General features: G+C 38.8%; 2 protein-coding genes across 2 annotated transcripts; both read right to left on the bottom strand.

The window, feature by feature from the left end:
• Nucleotides 1–1615: 1615 nt before the first annotated feature.
• Nucleotides 1616–8072, bottom strand: mylpfb (myosin light chain, phosphorylatable, fast skeletal muscle b). Its single transcript, XM_061967821.1, has 6 exons — nt 7749–8072; nt 7546–7644; nt 5339–5519; nt 5162–5240; nt 2493–2541; nt 1616–2421 (listed from the first exon to the last, which is right to left on the bottom strand). Exons 1-6 carry the CDS (start codon nt 7749–7751, stop codon nt 2320–2322), a joined length of 513 nt encoding a protein of 170 aa, XP_061823805.1. The 5' UTR covers nt 7752–8072; the 3' UTR covers nt 1616–2319.
• An 805-nt stretch (nt 8073–8877) lies between these two features.
• Nucleotides 8878–20999, bottom strand: LOC133610997 (sesquipedalian-1-like). Its single transcript, XM_061967820.1, has 4 exons — nt 20988–20999; nt 20446–20558; nt 16740–17043; nt 8878–11351 (listed from the first exon to the last, which is right to left on the bottom strand). Exons 2-4 carry the CDS (start codon nt 20524–20526, stop codon nt 10933–10935), a joined length of 804 nt encoding a protein of 267 aa, XP_061823804.1. The 5' UTR covers nt 20527–20558; nt 20988–20999; the 3' UTR covers nt 8878–10932.
• Nucleotides 21000–22229: the final 1230 nt, after the last annotated feature.

The raw sequence follows: 22229 nt of genomic DNA, 5'->3' as shown, positions 1-22229 counted from the left end.
ACTTACTTGATTGATTGATTGATTGAGACTTTTATTAGTAGATTGCACAGTACAGTACATATTCCGTACAATTGACCACTAAATGGTAACACCCCAATAAGTTTTTCAACTCCACGTTAATCAATTCATGGACCTTGCAGTTTCCCGAAATGGGCCAATACACATTTTAATATATGTTTTATCAGATTTGGAGTTGGAAAAAAGTACAGACATTGATTCAATGCAAAGGCCCATAAGCTAGTGTGAAAATCCTTGAGATGCATACGGCACTCAGTGTGTAGCAAATGCTATAGTGAAGTGAAGTGAATTATATTTATATAGCGCTTTTTCTCTAGTGACTCAAACCCAAAATCTAAGTTACATTTAAACTAGGTAAGTCCGATAACGACTTTTTGCCGATACCCGATATTCCGATATTGTCCAACTCTTTAATTACCGATACCGATATCAACCGATATATACAGTCGTGGAATTAACACATTATTATGCCTAATTTGGACAAACAGGTATAGTGAAGATAAGGTACTTTAAAAAAAATATTAATAAAATAAAATAAGATTAATAAATTAAAAACATTTTCTTGAATAAAAAAAGAAAGTAAAACAATATAAAAACAGTTACATAGAAACTAGTAATGAATGAAAATGAGTAAAATGAAGTGTTAAAGGTTAGTACTATTAGTGGAGCAGCAGCACGCACAATCATGTGTGCTTACGGACTGTATCCCTTGCAGACTGTATTGACAGCCCGGAAAAACGGCAACCGGAGCAGGGAGATGTAGCATCCCAAGCTGCAGCTCCCGCAAGGGAGCACCCATATAACGCTGCGAAAAACCCTGAAGACACATAAGATCAAGATAGGCTGCCTGAGGAAACCCGTGGTGCAACGCACAGGGCCAGTACCTTGTACGGCCCTGATGAGACGGAGGAGGACCCGGGCCCGGACACTCCCCACAGTGCCTGGAACCTCCAAGCACCACCGGCGCAACCCCGGGGTAGACCGTCGGAGGGGGGACGCGTGGCGTGGAGCGCTACCTGGACACAAGTCGAGGGACTGATCACCCTCGGCTGGGTCGCCCGGGAGAGGGTGTTTGATTAAGACCCGAAACACCCTATGACCCCGGGAGAATCACTGATGATGTGTCCAGGTTGCACCGTGAGGTGTATTATGAAACTGATATATAATGTAGGAACCAGAATATTAATAACAGAAAGAAACAACCTTTTTGTGTGAATGAGTGTAATGGGGGAGGGAGGTTTTTTGGGTTGGTGCACTAATTGTAAGTGTATCTTGTGTTTTTTATGTTGATTTAATTAAAAAAAAAAAAAAAAAGATACCGATAATAAAAAAAAACGATACTGATAATACATTTTAACGCATTTATCGGCCGATAATATAAGCAGGCCAATATTATCGGACATCTCTAATTGAAACCAGTGTGGGTGGCACTGGGAGCAGGTTGGTAAAGTGTCTTGCCCAAGGACACAAGGGCAGTGACTAAGATGGCGGAAGCGGGGATCAAACCTGGAACCCTCAAGAGCTGTACCGCCCTATATATTCTAAGACTTTCCCCTCACAACGCCCCAATTAAGGCAAAAGACAAGACACAGTCGCATACGAAAGATAGTGGATTTTATTTGTACTTCTTTCTTTGTTACAGTGATGATATAGACAGTCACAACGACAGGAGGGAAACAGCAGCGAGAGGGCGAGCAGGAAGTTATCCTTCACCGCCCCCCCCTCCTCATCTTTCGCCATCTCTGTCCTACATGCAGCTTTCAAGCCGCAAATGAACTCCCTGCAGCTTTAACTGTGTGAAGGAGAGGAGTTGGCAGACTATTCTAGTGCCCACTCTTCTCCTTTACAAAGAAAAAAAGACGGATCCATTAGGCGCCGTATGCAAGGTTGAGGCTATCAGACCAGGGTGGGTCAGGCGTCTTACTTGTTTCAAGTAAGTGACTTTGCATGCATCACAGCACCCGAGATTCAAAAAGACATTTCGTAGGTATCATGCACGCACTGCTGGCCTCAACCAGATGCACAAAATAAAGGGGGAAAGGTGACCAGATGAAAAGACATGGGACAGCGATGGAGAGAGAGTTTGTTTCAATTGTCACAAGATTATTTCTTATTTAGAAAATAATCATCCTGTCGGTTCCCACACACAAACACCCACCGCAGCCTTCAAGTCCTCGATGAAAGGAGTCTTTTCTGAGCTGGCGAGAAGAAAGGGGCAGGGCGGGTGGGCGCGTCGGAGAGAGTTGGTGGTGGTCGGCGTGTGGGGCGGGTACGGCGGGAGCTCGGCAGAAAGGCAACTTTTTACTCTTCCTTTTCCTCCCCGTGTGTGATGACGTAGCAGATGCTCTTGTAGTCCACATTGCCGGCTACATCGGGAGGGAAGGCGGCCCACAAGTTGGTCATCTGGAGGGCACATTAAAGAGAAGCTTGTAAATGCTGCGCCTGTGACATAATGTGTTGGCGATGAAGCCCACCTCCTCAGCGGTGAACCTGTCACACTGTGTGGTCAGGAGCTCCTCAAGGCTAGAGAAGGGAAACAGACAAATAAATATTTTAACAGTGATTTGATGTGAGAAAACGACATTTATTTATTTATTTTTTTTAAAGGCTTTGCTACACATCTTAAAATAAAGCTTTACCAACAATCAGCTGGTCAGTTACAGACATTTTGTATTTCTTCAGCAAATAGGCTATTGCTGTTAAAAATGTGAGTGTAATGCGAGCAGTGTAGCGAGCATCACTATGCTAGTCGGTAGAGATGTCCGATATTGGCTTTTCTGCCGATATCAGATACTGTCCAACTCTTAATTACGATATCAACCGATATCGATATATACAGTGGTGGAATTAACACATTATTATGCCTAATTTTGTTGTGATGCCCCGTTGGATGCATTAAATAATGTAACAAGGTTTTCCAAAATAAATCAACTCAAGTTATGGAAAAAAAAATGCCAACATGGCACTGCCATATTTATTATTGAAGTCACAAAGTGCATTCTTTTTTTTAACATGCCACAAAACAGCAGCTTGGAATTTGGGACATGCTCTTCCTGAGAGAGCATGAGGAGGTTGAGGTGGGCGGGGTTGAAGTGGGGGGTGTATATTGTAGCGTCCCGGAAGAGTTAGTGCTGCAAGGGGTTCTGAGTATTTGTTGTGTTGTGTTTATGTTGTGTTACGGTGCGGATGTTCTCCCGAAATGTGTTTGTCATTCTTGTTTGGTGTGGGTTCACAGTGTGGCGCATATTTGTAACAGTGTTAAAGTTGTTTATACGGCCACCCTCAGTGTGACCTGTATGGCTGTTGACCAAGTATGCATGCATTCACGTGTGTGTGTGAAAAGCCGTAGATATTATGTGACTGAGCCGGCACGCAAAGGCAGTGCCTTTGAGGTTTATTGGCGCTCTGTACTTCTCCCTACCTCCGTGTACACAGCGCCGTTTTAAGAAGTCATACATTTTACTTTTTGATACCGATACCGATAATTTTGAAACCGATACCGATAATTTCCGATATTACATTTTAAAGCATTTATCGATGTCCGATATTATCGGACATCTCTACTAGTCGGTAGTCAAAGATTTGAGGTGGATTCTGAGTAAGCTGGAAAGTATTTACTTCGGGATCACGCTTTAACCAACCTAAACTTATCATTTCAGCTTGCTTAATGCAAGTTGCTATTTGTGTTGCCAAATGTTTGGTGTGCTGTAACTTCTGTGTTACATTGTTTTTATTGTAACATTTTTCAAAAATATTTAACTATTGACTAAAAGCAGGTCTCATTTACAGTAGGGAAGGGATTCATATTGCCACGTTCCTGGATAGATTTCACGTGAGGTGAAGGTATAGCCGGCCGGGTGAATCATTTTGCAATGCAGTCTGCTGAAAATGATGGAAAGCGCCACTCTCCATAACAACTGACCCTGTGGTGAAAGTTGGAATTGCCGCAAAAACACATTTTAAGAAATTCAACACTCTACTGCTATCTGGTGGCTAAATTGGATAGTTCACTCACCAATTCGTCACGTTTCATGTGTCAGGTAAACTACAGGTAATTATATCTGACCTACTTGGAGTTTACAATCTTGTCAAAGATGATTATTTATTTAACACATAAACTTTAGCCTCAGGTCCGGCTGCCGCTGATTAGAAAAATAAGTACTTACCAAATATACTGCGTAAGAAGGAACTCATAAATAACTGACGAAAAAAATACATTTACATACAATTACGTTGTGCTAAAGTGAATCAACTAAATAATTATTAATATGTTTCTTAATTAAACTGGAATAAAAAAATGTTGACCTCAAAATTCTATTCACAATACCCCATAATGACAATGTAAAACGTTTAAGAATTTTTAGCAATTTTTTTTTTTTTTTTTTTAAATCTCATGCACATAAGTATTCACAGTCAATAAAACTAAAAAACAAATGAAAATACAGCTTTACACTTTAGTAAAACATGTGCAAAAACTTTTCTATGACTTCAGCTCCAGACTTTCTCTGTTTGTTTGAGATTGTCATTACTGCCACAAGTGGTGGAAAAGTGTATTACACCTGAGTACCACTACGGCCCACAGAATAGAATAGAATAGAATGGACTTTATTGTCATTATATTTGCATATAACGAGATTAAGGACTCCAACTTAAGGTGCGGTAGTGGGAACAAATATGGGGCAAAAATAAATTACACAAGAGGTAATAAAGAAAAAACTAACAATTGAAATAAACAGACTACTATCCAATAAAAATAATAAGCAATCCTGTACAATATACAAAACACTATAGAAATACAAAATACTGTACAATATACAGAGCAAGACAAGAGTACCGGAGTAATAAATAACAATCAGTGTCTGATGTATTGCACTCGAAGGGTAATATTGCAGCCCACAGCTGGGAAACTGATATTTTTTGGCGGCCCAACAATGGTGAAGAAACACTCCACTAAACCGGGAAGTTAAGTAGAGGGCCACAAAATATGGGCCGGGGGGCCGCAAGTTTCCCTGTTGTATGTGATAAAAGGCACAGTGCACATAGTACACAACACGCTCAGACTGGCGTGGACAAAAACAGCTCAATAGACACGCAAAGACTCTTATTTAAAAAAGATGAAAAAATAATAATATCATAAGCTTACAATTCTTTCTTGATGGAGCCCGTGGCCTCGGGGTCCAGGACCTTGAAAGCGCTCACGATAACGTCCTCGGGATCAGCACCTATATGAAAAAACAATTGTCATTATTTAAACATATCTTGTCCATAAAAATGGACCCGCATCCCATTTCTGGGTGCCAAGTGAGAGTTTTTAACGCACCCTTCAGCTTCTCGCCGAACATGGTGAGGAAGACGGTGAAGTTGATGGGGCCGCTGGCCTCCTTCACCATGGCCTCCAGCTCCTCATTCTTCACGTTGAGTTGACCCATGGTGGCCAGCACGTCCCTCAGGTCGTCCTTGCTGATGATGCCATCTCTGTTCTGGTCGATGATTGTGAAAGCCTGCCGGGGAGAAAACATGTCCTCGCATGACATAAATCCAACTTTTTTCTTGGTTTTTGCCAGCTCCTCTTCGCTTACTATTATTTCATGTGCACATGACAACAGAATAAAGCGATGATTGGCACGCGTAAATGTTGCACTTCTCCGCAGTGAAACCAAAGATGGCGACGGAAACCTTCCCGGGACTTGGCAGCTGGTCGGCCACTTGTCTTCCTGAGGTGTTAAAACGGTCTCGGAATGCCGGACAAGCCCGTTGCATTGCGTTACATTTAGGCAGAGGGTATTGATTACAGCTGTCACCCCCACTCCCACTGGGCCTCGTGACTATTCTTCCTCCGTCTGCAGTATGTTCCATCACCTTTGCACTTCTGGAGCTATGCGAGGACTAAAATATCACGTAAAAAAAAAAAAACACACCCGCGGCGCCCCATATGTACTGCGGTCAAAATGCTCTGTACATGTAATATATATAGTTTTACAATCAAACAAGACCCACACTGATTAGTTTGTGGCGGCCATGATTTTTTTATTTATAGTAATCTTGTCTAAATTTTACACACATGTGCTTGTCGGTCCCCTGAAGGTATGTACCAGGTTTTGTGGTGATTCAACAAAACGCCTCAAAGTTACCGCATAGATCGCATTGAGCTGTGTGAGAAATTTCAAGTACACAGACAGGTGAAACTCAATAAATTTGAATATCGTGGAAAGGTTTCCTTATTCCGGCAATCAAATTTACAAGGTGAAACTAATATGTGACACAAGATATGTTAAGCCTTTGTTGATATCATTTTGATGATTATGGCTTGCAGCAAACTTTTTGACTCGGGGGCCGCATTGGGTTAAAAAACATTTGGCCAGGGGCCGGGCTGTGTGTGTATGTATGTGTGTGTGTGTGTATATATATATATATATATATTCATATTCCTCACGCACTAATTGACTAAAAGAGTGCGTCGCGAGCGCGATGATGTCACGATATCGATGGGAAAATGCATTTTTAGACAATATGATTAGGAAACCCCGAGAGTGACAAGCGGTAGAAAATAAATTAGAAAAGACAAATAAAAAAAAACAACTTAAGACCTCCCGCGGGCCGGATTTTGGACGCTGGCGGGCCGTATTCAGCCAAACTACGGACGTAGTTTGGTTTACAGCTTATGAAAATCTCAAATTAAAAACCTCGGAAAATTTTTGGGTTTTCAAAAACTGTAAGCCATGATCATTAAAATTTTAATTATAACAAATAAAGGCTTGACATATCTCACTTTGAATTTGAATTGTGAAGTGAATTATATTTATATAGCGCTTTTCTCTAGTAACTCAAAGGGCTTTACATAGTGAAACCCAATATCTAAGTTACATTTCAGCCAGTGTGGGTGGCAATGGGAGCAGGTGGGTAAAGTGTCTTGCCCAAGGACACAACAGCAGTGACTAGGATGGCGGAAGCGGGGATCGAACCTGCAACCCTCAAGTTGCTGGCACGGCCACTCTACCAACCGAGCTATACCGCCCCACAATTGCTGACATGAATGCACTTTTGCACAATAGTCTACTTTTTCTAGTTTGACCTGAGGGGTTTTAGTAAAAGTGGCACCGTGTTGCGTATTTATTGGTCATGACAATAATAGCACAGGCACCGCAGTAGAGATGTATGTTTTGATACGTATTTACCCTTTAGTGTGCAGCATACTGAAAAACTTAATGCGGAGGCCACTTTGATGCATTAAATCTGCTAAAACTAACTCAATAGACATCAGTATATGCTAAGCTTTTTTTAAACATTGTAATCTTGGCTTGACAAAGCATAGTTATTATATCCCAAAAAAATGTTTAATAACAAATAAGTTTTTTAGAACATGTCAAAGGCCAATAAAAAAACAGCAAAAATGGCCCCTGTGCCACACTTTGAACACCCTCGTATAATAGCGCAAAGTTTGAGTTTCCAATGCAGTTTATTGATCCCATCAGCTGTGTGGCAGAATTCCAGTGGGGTCACCCAGGAGGCTCTGATTATTTTTTTTACCTCTTTGTACTCCTGGATCTGGCTCTGCTCAAACATGGAGAACACGTTGGAGGATCCACCCTCGCCCTGCTGCTGCCTCCTCTTGGCCTTCTTGGGTGCCTGAGACGGAAGGTCAAAAAAAACTCATGAGAATGGAATTCTTGTGATATGTGTGGGGAAAAAAAGAAGTATTTCATGCCAACTCCTACATAAACTAAACTCACCATCTCTCAAGTTTGTTGGGTTGTTGTTGGTCAAGAAGAGAAGCCTACGCCAAACCGATGTGACTGACATGCAAGCAAGGCACCCATGGGGCATTATATACCGGTCGGCGGGGGGCTAAAGTTAGCCCCCGCATCAGGTTTGGCAGGAAAACAGAGCTAAGGGAAAAGTAAAAGAAAAAAGGGCGGAGCGAGGAGGTGACAGGGGCCGTATCGCCTTACTGACCATCCAAAATAGGCATGAGGAGTCTTGGAATGAGGCGAATTTAACACAACGTGTGCGTACTAATATGGCCGAATAGGCCGCTTTTTGAAGCGGCCTATTGCCCAGCGTCCTAAGTGGCATAACCCGCCATCATCACCTGCCTCAGGGGCGTAGATGACTACTCGGGTGTATGAACAGCCGTGAAGCTTGGAAACAGTTGGCAGATGGGCTTTGGGTCCAGTCCAGGGGATGGATGGCACGCGACAACACGGCCTGCGATATGAGCGAGAAATGTAAACATGACACTGAAGCAGGCGGATGTATTTAATACTCCGACAGGAAGCCGATCGCATATCATTAAAGTGCTTCATTATCCCAATGATTGTTGATTTTTTTTTGGCAGTTGCACAAATTTGGGTCGCTTTCCAACAGCAAGAATAGAGGCCCGCCCACTTAACTCCATATATGAGCTGCATTGGCTGCTGTCAATCATGAGGCATGTCAGAGGGGAACTGATATAGGCCATCACAGCTACTTCTAATTGGATCAATATCCATGTTGTTGTTGTTTTTGTTTTTTGTCACTGCTCATTGCATAAGGGGTCTACTTTGGTTTGCTTTAAATGGTGGCAAGCACCTACAGGAGAGTCCGTTGAATAAGGTCACCGGCAAAGGAAAGCGTGGTGAAGGTGAAAAGAGAGAGAGAAAGACCATAAAAACCAGACAGCTGTACTGACTGAAATAGCCCTGGCCTCCCAACCTCGCCACCATTCTCTTTCTCAGCCATTTTCGCTTACTTCTTAAAATTCTGCCTTGTTGCCTTGACCCGACAGTCCCCTTTTAAACCAACCGCCCTCATTAAAAGGGTTCGAGTATCAGAAAATACAAGAGTTGATCCGTCTGACCATTAATTAATTCAGAGGCCATGTTAGTGGTTTGTGTGGACTACTAATCTTTAATTGGCTTCAATGCAGCACAGGAGTCATCTCAACTGAGCTGGATGTGCATCCATCACACAAATAAGTCATCATTACTTGTTACATTTTCAGTAAAAGTATGTTTTTATCTGGTGGATTTGTTTGTTGTGGCTAAAAATGACAATGAAGGTGACAAAAGACTTCTTCTTTAACAATATGTTTCAGTTTTGTTGTATTTTTAAGCTATGAGGATGCTGGTTTTTAAAGACCTATTAAAAAAGATAGTCAAAAATCCTCTATAGGACAGGTCGTCTGCTGTTTTAAAGAACTACTGTACAAAAAAAAAAAGAAGTGCTGGTCAAAGATTCCCAATACATGACACAAAAGTGCGTTGCTCTTTTAAAGAACCGATTGCCTAAAACACTAGTCAAATATTTTCCATCTGATCGGAGCACTCAGTTTTGTTTTTTTAAGGACACTGTAAAAAAATCATATAAATACTAGTCAAAGATTCTCTGCGTGACAGGAGGACAGCTGTTTTTAAAGACTTGTCAAAAATCCTCTAATTGAGACTGTTCTGAAGACGAATTGCAAAAAATCTAGTCAAAGATCCTCTGTATGACAGGTTGTCTGCTGCTTTAAGGAACTACTGTAAAAAAATAAGTGCTGGTCATAGATTCTCTTAATAACAGGAGGTCTCTGCTGTTTTTAAAGACCAACGATAGTCAAAGAAACTGTCAGAAAGGAGTGCTGCTGTGTCTTAAGGACCTATTGCAAAAAAGCTAGTCAAAGATCCTCTATATGGCAGGTTATTTGCTGCTTTAAGGAACTACTGTAACAAAAAAAAAAAGTGCTGGTCAAAGATTCTGTTGACGTTTTTAAGGATCGACGCTGGTCAAAGAAACTATATGACAGGAGCTTGTTGATGTTTTAAGGATCTACTGCAAAAAAAAAAATGCTCGTCATAGATTCTCTTAATGACAGGAGGTCTCTGCTGTTTTTAAAGACCAACGCTAGTCAAAGAAACTGTCGGACAGGAGTGCTGCTGTTTTTTAAGGAGCTATTGCAAAACAGCTACTCAAAGATCCTCTATATGACAGGTTGTCTGCTGTTTTAAGGAACTACTGTAAAAAAGTGCCGGTCAAAGATTCTGTTGATGTTTTTAAGGATTGACACTGGTCAAAGAAACTGTCGGAAAGGAGTGCTGCTGTTTTTTAAGGACCTATTGCAAAAAAGCTAATCAAAGATCCTCTATATAACAGGTCGTCTGCTGTTTTAAGGAACTAGTGTAAAAAAGAAGTGCTGCTCAAAGATTCTGTTGATGTTTTTAAGGATCGACGCTGGTCAAAGAAACTATATGACAGGAGCTCGTTGATGTTCTTAAGGATCTACTGCACAAAAAAAAAAAATGCTAGTCAAAGATTCTCTTCATGACAGGAGATCTCTGCTGTTTTTAAAGACCAAAGCTAGTCAAAGAAACTGTCGGACAGGAGTGCTGCTGTTTTTTAAGGACCTATTGCAAAACAGCTACTCAAAGATCCTCTTTATGACAGGTCGTCTGCTGTTTTAAGGAACTAGTGCAAAAAAAAAAAAATGCTAGTCAAAGATTTTCTTAATGACAGGAGGTCCCTGCTGTTTTTAAAGACCAATGATAGTCAAAGAAACTGTCGGACAGGAGTGCTGCTGTTTTTTAAGGACCTATTGGAAAAAAAAGCTAGGTAGTCAAAAATCTTCTGGCAGCTGGTCTGATGTCATTCCTGGGTCATTTACTGTAAATAGTCATGTTGTATATTCTAATCTCCTATACACTTATAACAGGTATATGAATATTTTGGGCATTTTTGTTTGAATAAAAAGATTAAATATCAAATAATAAAATATCTAAAAATCCCAGCTAAAAATAACTACCGGTAAGCACCGTTCTGTAAGTAAAAATGTCACTTTACCTGGAAATATGTCCAAGGTGCGTGCTGAAGTGTACATGCAAGTAAAATAAAACCCTTTTTAAATTACTGCACTGCTGTCACTAATATTGAAATGAGGTTTAGAAAAATGTATTTGGACACTCAGAAATCTATCAAATTCTCTTCGAGGGCGGCTTTGCCGACTTGTCTGCTTCTTGACCATTCGGCGATAAGGTCCTTTACTTCCTTTCCAAAGTCCTCGTGCAATTTTTCAAAATCCTCCTGTGTCCCTGAACACACCGCTGACCAGTCCCCGGCAGGCGGGGCAGGCTCGTCGACAGGCGTCACGTTGGCGGTCCTCTTGGGCCACAGTTTAGGTGACCTCCTGCTGGCTGACTTGGGGGGAATAGACGGGGTTAGGAGGGTCCTGTTGGAGCTCACACTCGGGCCTGAGGACACTGCTGCGGCTGCTGCGTGCCATGTGGACGACCGCGGGTTCCATTGACGGTCGGCTTTTGTCGTGAGGAGGTTTGGTGTGGCGACACTGTTGGCGGGGTCACTGAACAACGCATCTAACGTCTCTACAGGAACAGGAAGCAGATGTAAAAGAAAAAACATTTACATGAGCAGGAAGACAGATGCTCCAAGAACATTTTTGCTTAACCCATCTTTCTTAAACTTTACACACTTTACACGCTTACCAGTCCCCTCAATGTGAGCATCAATTTTTGTGGTGAGCGCACTATAAACACATTAAAGTTACGATGGGTGGTTTGTCAAGTTTCTTGAGTTGCGTGAGAAATTTCAAGTCAATATGACCCTTTGATGTTTAATAATAGCGCCAGCCATCATGTCGTGTATTTGTCAGAATAATAATAGTTCTGACTAGAGATGTTCGATAATGGCTTTTTTGCAGATATCCGATATTCCGATATTGTCCAACCCTTAATTACTGATTCTGATATCAACCAATACCGATATATACAGTCGTGGAATTAACACATTATCATGCCTAATTTTGTTGTGATGCCCCGCTGGATGCATTAAACAATGTAACAAGGTTTTCCAAAATAAATCAACTCAAGTTATGGAAAAAAGTGCCAACATGGCACTGCCATATTTATTATTGAAGTCACAAAGTGCATACTTTTTTTTAACATCCCTCAAAACAGCAGCTTGGAATTTGGAACATGCTCTCCCTGAGAGAGCATGAGGAGGTTGAGGTGGGCAGGCTTGGCGGGGGTGGCGGGGTTATAGGGGTAGCGGGGGGTGTATATTGTAGCGTCCCGGAAGAGTTAGTGCGGCAAGGGGTTCTGGGTATTTGTTCTGTTGTGCTTATGTTGTGTTACGGTGCGGATGTTCTCCCGAAATGTGTTTGTCATTCTTGTTTGGTGTGGGTTCACAGTGTGGCACATATTTGTAACAGTGTTAAAGTTGTTTATACGGCCACCCTCAGTGTGACCTGTATGGTTGTTGACCAAGTATGCATTACATTCACTTGTGTATGTAAAAAGCCGTAGATAATATGTGACTGGGCCGGCACGCAAAGGCAGTGCCTTTAAGGATTATTGGCGCTCTGTACTTCTCCCTACGTCCGTGTACACAGCGGCGTTTTAAAAAGTCACAAATTTAACTTTTTGAAACCGATCCAGATAATTTTGAAACCGATACCGATTGATTGATTGATTGATTGAGACTTTTATTAGTAGGTTGCACAGTGAAGTACATATTCCGTACAATTGACCACTAAATGGTAACACCCGAATAAGTTTTTCAACTTGTTTAAGTCGGGGTCCACTTAAATTGATTCATGATACAGATATATACTATCAGATATATACTATCATCATAATACAGTCATCGCACAAGATGAGGGGGCGGGGGGTTAGGTTTGGTTGTTATCATCAGTCATCAGAGAGAGAGAGAGAGAGAGAGAGAGAGAGAGAGAGAGAGAGAGAGAGAGAGAGAGAGAGAGAGAGAGAGAGAGAGAGAGAGAGAGAGAGAGAGAGAGTTCAGAAGGCATAAGAAAAAGTATCTGCATTTGATTGTTTACATTTGATTATTAACAATCCGGGAAGGGTGTTAGTTTAGGGTTGTAGCTGCCTAGAGGTGTACTTTTATTGCGGTTTTGAAGGAGGATAGAGATGCCCTTTCTTTTATACCTGTTGGGAGCGCATTCCACATTGATGTGGCATATAAAAATATCGGAAATCTCTAGTTCTGACAACACAGTAGGGGTACGTGTTCTGGTACATTTTCACACTTAAGTGCGTAGTGTTGGTATATAATTAAGATAATGAAGGATGAAGTGATTAAGAAATGTTTAATATATATATGCTTAGAATAGGCCGTGCAACTAATCATATGCTCTAAAGTTCCAGTTGAAACTGGGTCCAAGTTCATGCCTACGCACATACAACTCTTATCTCCTACATTCTTGCCACAGCTGACATGGCTTCTTTGCCGAGGTCTGAAGGACAACACCAAATATGAAGTTGGAGTCCAGGGAGAAGAAAGCAGAGGAATATTCCACGCCTGGAGGAAGCCACCTCATTGTATATTCACACATTGTGTTATATATTGTAAGAGCGCGTCCGGACAGCCCTGTGTAAGCTGCCGTGTTGAATGCTACTAGGGACAGACAGCGCTCAGACAAATTGTATTAGAATTGTATCCAATAGGGAATAAATACTTGTGATTTTAAGTTTACGTATCGTGTACTCTTTAAACATCTTCTAGCTCCAGATTAAACGAATACGTCGACTGTAGCCGTTTGCAAGTACAGTAAAAGAGTTAGCTTCCATTGTGGCAGCAATGATTCAATCGATTAATTAGATTTGAAAAAATCTTCTATTTATATTCGCATGGTTCAATTAATCATTTAATGAGTGTAACTAATACACATTTATATGATGCAGACCACATGGGGTGCCTGGAACTTTAATTTCGCTGACTAAGTTTTTGCACAGACACTGCAATCGAGCGCACAAGAGAGCAGTGATGTTTGCGTGTGGTGATCTGTGTGTTTTACATTTTTTAAATATTGCACACGCGCTAAAAGTGTTAATGATATAATCAAAAGAAGAAGGTTAAGGCAAGCAGAACAATTTATGTTTATTTCAACTATTTTAAAGTGTGTTTTATCTAATTAATCAAGTAATCAACAGCAGCAGATCTAGCTTCCACAAATATGTACAGTCATACATGCTATTCACTGAAATAAAACTACTATATAAAAAAATAATAATTCTATGACGGCTCCATACATTCAATCAATGTTCCCTCTAATTGTTCATGTGTGTGAGCAAAGGCAAAAACTCCCTGAGCAGTCAGTGGAGCACATGTGAGCAACATCAGACGTGCACACCAGCAGCACACCTGTCTCAAACCTAATTCATAACAAGTTAAATGTCTCATTATTTTAATCAAATGACAGCAGTCATTTCCATGAGATTATTTTCTATTATAAGTGATTTGTCCCACTTAAAAAACAAAACAACCAAAAAGATCTTGTTTTTCATTAACTATGTTCTACGGTAGTATTGTATGTCTAGGTGGGGGTCCTACTTTGGAAAGGATGTGTACCCCGTTCAGAGATCACATTAATTCCTAGAGGTGGGAATCTTTGGGCACGTCACGATTCGATTAAAATTACGATTCAGAAGCTACGATTAGATTAACAATCGATTATTGATGCATCTTACATTTATGTATATTGATGCAGTTTTACACATTTTTTAGTTTCACTAAACAAGCGTTTATAACTTGCAAATTAAAAAAAAAACCAGTGCATTTGCAATAACAAACATTTAAATTAATTCCCACATTTATTAAATTAATGGGAATGTGTGCAAAACTGCAACATAAGTGTCCTAAAATAAAGGAGCTGGTCGGATCTCTCTGTGAGGTGGCTCGATGGAGTCAGCCAAATTTTAGAACTGTCTGCATTACATTATTTACAATAAATACATAGATTATAGACTTTGACTAATTGATTTTATAATCGTCAATGTCTAAATTTCGATGCATCTAAACATCGATTATTTCCCCCACCCCTATTGATTCCCTTTCAAACATTCTTATGTTGCACAATGAGATGTAAGCACGGGATAACATTTACATTCCTGTAACTTTCTGTCTGTAAAATATATTTTTATTAGCATTTCTGTAGTCTAGTAACAGCATTCCATATTTATTATCCATAAATTAAGATTCTTAATAAATGACAGTAGACTAAGCTCAAATCAGATTGGGAAGTATAGTGTAACGATTGGGAATTTACACTTTATGCGTGGTGTTGGATTTTTTGTGTGGCCATGAACGCATTACTAAGAAAGTGCAATGAGTGTGTGTGTTGGGGCAAGTGAGCGGTGGATATGACCGTCGACACAAAGTTGGTTTTGGACATGTTTGTATGGCAGAAAATTTTGCTAAATGAGTTTTCTACTCATGTATTTGGTGTGGTTACGGCCGACAAACCGTTTTGCTCAATAAAGTGATCGATGGAATTCCTGTCTTCCTTAAAGCGTCTTGACAGACGTTACAAAAATTGAACAGTGCTGACGAATATTGTTTTTAATCTGTTGTGGCCGCTTGTTGTCACCTGTCACCCACAGTTGCTTTGCAAAAGCATACAGTATAAATTGTTTTTAATTTACAGTTCAGATGGGATTTGATTTTGTTCGCAGCATAGATGGGCTGTATGCAGAGGACACATGAGCAGTGCGCAAGCGTGCAACTCAGAGGGAACGTTGTATTCAAATTTATCTATTCATCATTTAAAATATCTTTAATTATTCTTTTAAACATACGCACCTTTTTTGGTATTTTAAATTAATTTTCTACTGTATATTTTAATTAATATCAAATAAAATTGTTTTTGAATGTTTATCAATGAAACCATATCTACCGTATTTATTATTTTACATATTTGCAGTTTGTGTCATACTTTTATGGAAATTGTAAATGAAATGTTTACCCTGCATAAATGATTTTTATTATTTTGACAAAGACTGATTTCACTCTAAAATGGCAGGTTTTCTGTTACACGTAAACTATCAGCTAATTGCTAACATTCTGGTCTTAAAGAAAATATATACAGAAAATGTTTGAAATATATCCTACACACCATTCTGCAGTAAACTGTTTTACCCGATCAACAATTATAAAGACAGTTTCCCTCCAAAAATAAAATTTTTCACATCCATACTCGCTCATTCGCTAATGGCATGCTAACATTTCGAACTAAAAATATTAGGTACACTCAGAAAATGTTTGTAAATGTTTTTAGTAAACTATACCTACATACTGCAGTAATGTATTTTACATTATCGCTGAAAAATAAAGACTGTTTCCCTTTAAAAAGACAAGATTTGACAGCATAGTAGCGGTCTGAACGCTACTTGGCGCTAATGACATCATGCTGTCTTTTTGAGGTTACTGAAAATGAGGTTAAAACTAAATATTGTATCTATATAAAACAGTTTTGACAATTTTTTAAACTACACTTTGTTACCATTCTCCAGTAACCTATTTTTTTTATGAATTTTTAACTGTATTTTTTAATTAGTATAAAAGTTAAAAACAATTTTGAATAATGTATTATTTCATAACACTCATTTTGACTTAACAGCAAGTCATTTGTAGCACCATAATCTCATATTGATAATGGTTGTCTATGATAAGCAGCTCATGTTAAAAATATATATATTTTGGGGTCCATTGAATGCTGCTGATGCATTTCTAGATGATTTAACATCAGAATCAGTTACATAAAAGCATAACTGATGTGTGTGTACAATGAATATATTATATATACATATATGTATACACACACACACAATTAGATATTGTGTCATTTTTCATTTCATTTTGAGACAATGTAACAATTGTGTATCGGAGCGTTCTGCAGCCACCTTGCAGAACAATGGACACTCAGTTTGACAAACAACGACTTTTGAGTATCTTACCTCTGTACTTCTTCTCCAGGTCCATCACCAGCAGGGCCAAGTAGCCGTGGTTGGCCGAGAGCAAGGCCTTTATCCAGCTCTCCTGGCCGGCCTGGTCCTCTGCGGCGAACTTGTAGGGTCGCAGACTCGGCTCGCTCCACACCAACGAGAAGGCGAACTGCTCGTCGGACTCACACAGCTGGACGGTGCAGCCCTCCAGAACAATGACTCCGATGAGGTCACGGTCATCCGGGTGGTCTTTGTAGAAAAGGAGGTTTCCCTTCAGAATGAACCAGCGCTTGTGGTAGGAAGGCCTGATGTCGCCCTGGTTAAAAATAGAGGGTTTTCACTCTGTGGCTTACACAACAGGAAGTTAAGACGTTAAATGTTGCAGGATTTGCTCAAGCTCCTAAAATGAATATTAGCTTCGCTGGGTTTTACTCTATTGCCGTAGTTTAGCCAATATAACAAAAACTATATAATAAAATACTGTACAAATATAGTGGAAAAAAACACAAATATTATAAAAAATTTTTACAACGAAGGTTTTATTTAGTGAAAAGAAACCTTAGGGAGGAACTGCACTTTTCTGGAAATTTCCTATCATTCACAATCCCTACCAAGAACACATTTTGTTTTAATGTATTCTAATTCGTAAGATACGGCTAACTCGAACTAACGCTATTGTGCCCATAAAGCCCTCCAAAAAACGTTAAAAAAACACCCAAAATACTCCACTTACCGCGTGACCTGAACATTAACCAAGTATTAGCCATATTATTATAAGCGCGAAGGCCGAGGAACTACTTTTGCAGCGCTGTGATCACACAGAGGTAAGCTTATGCAGCTGTTGACAAACTTAGACAGTGATATGCTGCATTGCTTCTAAATTGGTAAAAGTTAATTTTAGATTATAAGTGATGTCTCTCACTTCTGTAGTCGAAGAATGTGGCATTTAACCAAAACGTTTTTCTACTTTGACATTCAACTTAGACCTGGAGATGGCGAGAAAGACACAAAAAGATGCTTGTTTCGTTATTGTGGGTTGTTTTTTTTATCTGCATGAGGATTATGACTAATTCTTCATTTAAACGGGAATATATAAACATCTCATTAATCGGCATCCCAGTGAGAGCAGACACTGTACAGTAATTGTTTGTTTTATTATGTTTGTAGCTTGTATTTCTAGTTTAGCACTTAGCAATAGTGCTACTTGCTGGATCTACTTATCACTCATCTTCTAAAACTTCTAGCTCATCTTCTATACATTCAGGCTCAAAAATATAAGTTTCTGGATCATCATTTGTCCTAAAGTAGTCTTTGTTGTGTCTTATTAAGTCTGCCATAATTAGTCGTAGTTGTTGACGTAATAGCGAACGTTGTGATGTGCCTGTGAAATTAATGCGATTGCCGTATGTTTAAAAATCAGTTGAATATGTATATATTACATGTTAAGAATGGGCCTGTTACTACATTACATTAACACTTACAGCATGTACATAAAACATTGATAGAGGTTTTTGGATGTTTTTAGAGTGTTTTATGGGCGCAATAGACACATTGACGCAATTACTTTGATTACCCCCATTGTTAGCTGACTTTTGCTAGCTTTTATTTACGCTTAAGAATGCAAAAAAAACAAACGTATGTTTGCTTGTATCACATAAGGTTTATGAATGATATACAAAATTCCAAAAAAGGTTCTTAAAATTAATTCACACATTTTATTCTAATGACAAAAAAACTGCTCCAGAAATGTCATGTAAAGTATAGAAATCTGTTTCATTGTAGTATAAGTATTATTTGATGTTAAATAGAGACTTTTTGTCATTTGTATCCAAGGATGCATTAAACAACCTCTCTTTATGATCGATATCATATGGCAGGGGTGTCAAAACAAAACAAAACCGATTTTAGAATGAATACCGATTCCTATTTGGAACGATTCTTAATCCATTAAAAAACAACAACGTTTTTAAATTAATGTCTCTTTTTTGTCCAGCCTCTTTATTAAACGTTTGGGTAAAATTTTATTAAACAAAGCCAGTTTTCTTTTAAGTAATATAGAAATGTATCAGAGCTGTTCATCCATTTTAAGAAAGAATGTAGTTAATCACCCAATAGTATCAAAAAAAGTATTGATTTTTAATAGAGAATCCTGAATCTAATTGTTAACCCCAAGAATCTAATCGAATTGTGTGGTGCCCAAAGATTCACAGCCCTACCATATGGACTAATATCTAAATTGTCAGTTAAACAATTGGTTTTAAGAGACATAATAAATGTAAAATTCAACAATATAGTTCTGATGCTTAAAGATGAACACCTGTAGATATGAGGACAATTACAATCAACACGTCAATTATATTCACATACATGGAGGTTGTACAACCAGTTGACAATATCTCAGAAAACCAATATTAGACAGACATGGATTTCGATATTTTTAATTCTCACTAATTCAGTCTGTAATATACATAACAAAATGGCTGCACGATTTTGAGAAAAACCTAATTGCAATTTTTCCCTCCAAAACTACGATTGCGATTCGATTTGCCATTTTTATATTTTATACATAATAATGCAAAAAACGGGGAATATAAGGAGTGAAGGGAAACTTTTGGACTTTTACTTTTAGACTGTCATTCCACATATTCTTGTCTCAAGGTGCCACACATAAGAACAATATGCAAAATGATTTGGCTTTATGCAGACAGACTCAGAGCTTTTGTCCACTTCATGCTCTTAAACTGAATAAATAATCTATAAAAACTAGAGATGTCCGATAATGCCTTTTTTGCCGATATCCCGATATTGTCCAACTCTTAATTAGCGATTCCGATATCAACCGATACCGATATATACAGTCGTGGAATTAACACATTATTATGCCTAATTTTGTTGTGATGCATTAAACAATGAAACAAGGTTTTCCAAAATAAATCAACTCAAGTTATGGAAAAAAATGCCAACATGGCACTGCCATATTTATTATTGAAGTCACAAAGTGCATTATTTTTTTTTTGACATGCCTCAAAACAGCAGCTTGGAATTTGGGACATGCTCTCCTTGAGAGAGCATGAGGAGGTTGAGGTGGGCGGTGTTGGGGGGGGTAGCGGGGGGTGTATATTGTAGCGTCCCGGAAGAGTTAGTGCTGCAAGGGGTTTTGGGTATTTGTTCTGTTGTGTTACGGTGCGAATGTTCTCCCGAAATGTGTTTGTCATTCTCGTTCGGTGTGGGTTCACAGTGTGGCGCATATTTGTAACAGTGTTAAAGTTGTTTATACGGCCACCCTCAGTGTGACCTGTATGACTGTTGACCAAGTATGCGTTGCATTCACTTGTGTGTGTGAAAAGCCGTTGATATTAAGTGATTGGGCCGGCACGCAAAGGCAGTCCCTTTAAGGTTTATGGCGCTCTGTACTTCTCCCTACGTCTGTGTACCACTCCGTACAGCGGCATTTTAAAAAGTCATACATTTTACTTTCTAAAACCAATACCGATAATTTCCGATATTACATTTTAAAGCATTTATCGGCCGAGAATTTCGGCAGTCCAATATTATCGGACATCTCTAATAGAAACTATACAGTCATTGTAATGTAATGCAATCCTAATATATGATATTAATGCAAGTAACCATTTAAAAGGATATAAACTTGTGTTTCTCATTACTGTAGAATTTGTTACCTTTGTACTGTAATAGTACTTCACCTATATTACCTTACCTTCTTAAAGAGATATCCTTCTTTGTCCACAGGTGTGCTGCTGGCTTCAAAAAAGGAGACAACCTTCTCATGTATCTTCATTTCAACATCCCAGGCCGCTCCAAAACCGGAACCTGTAGCAACATCCAGCAATTGTTACAAACCTTGAGTCCATTTTCACCACAAGTAGTTATGTTATTTGGTGTTTGCAAAAGTGGTGAAAGACAAAGTCGTGTTTAAACCGGAAGTGGCGCTTTTTTTCCGCGTTGCACAGAAGAAAACGCTCCTCCGTTTGAAAAGTATAAAATTGAATGCTTGGACTTTTAAACAAGTCTACTTGGTATTTATAGTGTATTTAAAAAAAAAAAAGACAGGGATTGTGTGAGTTTAAAGCACCACCAAAGGAGTGAAAAAGCCGAGTATCACCGTGGAAGAGGGACGTAAAAACAAGTGTCTGTAAAAATACATTTAAATTTTAATGTAACACATTTATTGACACAATAATTAACAATAACAACTATTTATGCTATTTCACGTCCACTTTTCCGTTGTTGGTTACTCACCTTTGGGAAGCGTCAAAGGTGTGCCAATCTTTTCCGGTTGTGCCCGAGGAGGGGGCGTGGCTAAAAAAAATGAAGCGCCACAATATTTTTTTTTTTAGAGATGGATGATTATGAAATGTTTTAATTCAACAATATGTTTTCTAGGGATGATGTTTGATAAGAAATGATCGAGTTCGAGCCCATTATCGAATCCTCTTATCGAACCGATTCCTTATCGATTCTCTTATAGAATCCAGATAGGTTGTTGTATATGGAAAAAAAACAAAACACAATATTTGGTTTAACAAAAGTTTACTTTTATTTCATAAGAAAAAAACAAAATAAAATAAATAAATAAATATTGACTGTTACCCCCCTAAAAGTATATATATATATATATATATATATATATATATATATATATATATATATATATATATATATATATATATATATATATATATATATATATATATATATATGTATGTGTGGGGGAAAAAAATCACAAGACTATTTCATCTCTACAGGCCTGTTTCATGAGGGGGGTACCCTCAATCGTCTTGTGATTTTTTTTCCCCACACATACATATATTGCGCTCTACTACGGTATCGAGCACTATTTTTTGGATAACCTTATTAAGACATATATATATATATATATATATATATATATATATATATATATATATATATATATATATTGACTGTTGTTACCCAAAGTATATAAAGTGGGATTTTTCAGAAAAACAAATATATACAGTAACACAAAAACAACCTGTTTCTGTGATCACTATAGTGAATAGCCATGCCTTGAGGCGTTTTTTTCCGGTCCATTATTTTTGCTGCTTGTGTGACATCACAGGAAATGACGGAGCTCAGTCTAATGACTGAGCTCCGTCATTTCCTGTGATGTCGCACAGGAAATTTCTTGTGGGATGGGATTCATTCCCAGGGATTCGAATAAAGAACCAACTCTTTTTCTTTACTATAGTGGCCTCGATAACGGGAACCGGTTCTCAAAAAGGGATTCGAGTCCATGGAATCGGTTCTTTTCTTATCGAACGGTTCTTTTCTTATCGAACAACCGGGAGAACCGGTTTCGAACATCATCCCTAATGTTTTCTAAGGTGTTGCTAATATTTGGACTAATGTGTATCCAAACAAGGCTACTGAATAACGAATTCTGATAAACGTCTTGAACCTTATTGAAATTAGATCTTTTTTTTTATCTCATTATGAGAATCTTAACTATAAGCCATTTAT

This window comes from Nerophis lumbriciformis, linkage group LG11 (assembly GCF_033978685.3).
Source record: "Nerophis lumbriciformis linkage group LG11, RoL_Nlum_v2.1, whole genome shotgun sequence".
Taxonomy (NCBI): domain Eukaryota; kingdom Metazoa; phylum Chordata; class Actinopteri; order Syngnathiformes; family Syngnathidae; genus Nerophis; species Nerophis lumbriciformis.
Note: the sequence above shows the minus strand (reverse complement) of the source record. Positions and strands in the feature narration are given on the sequence as shown.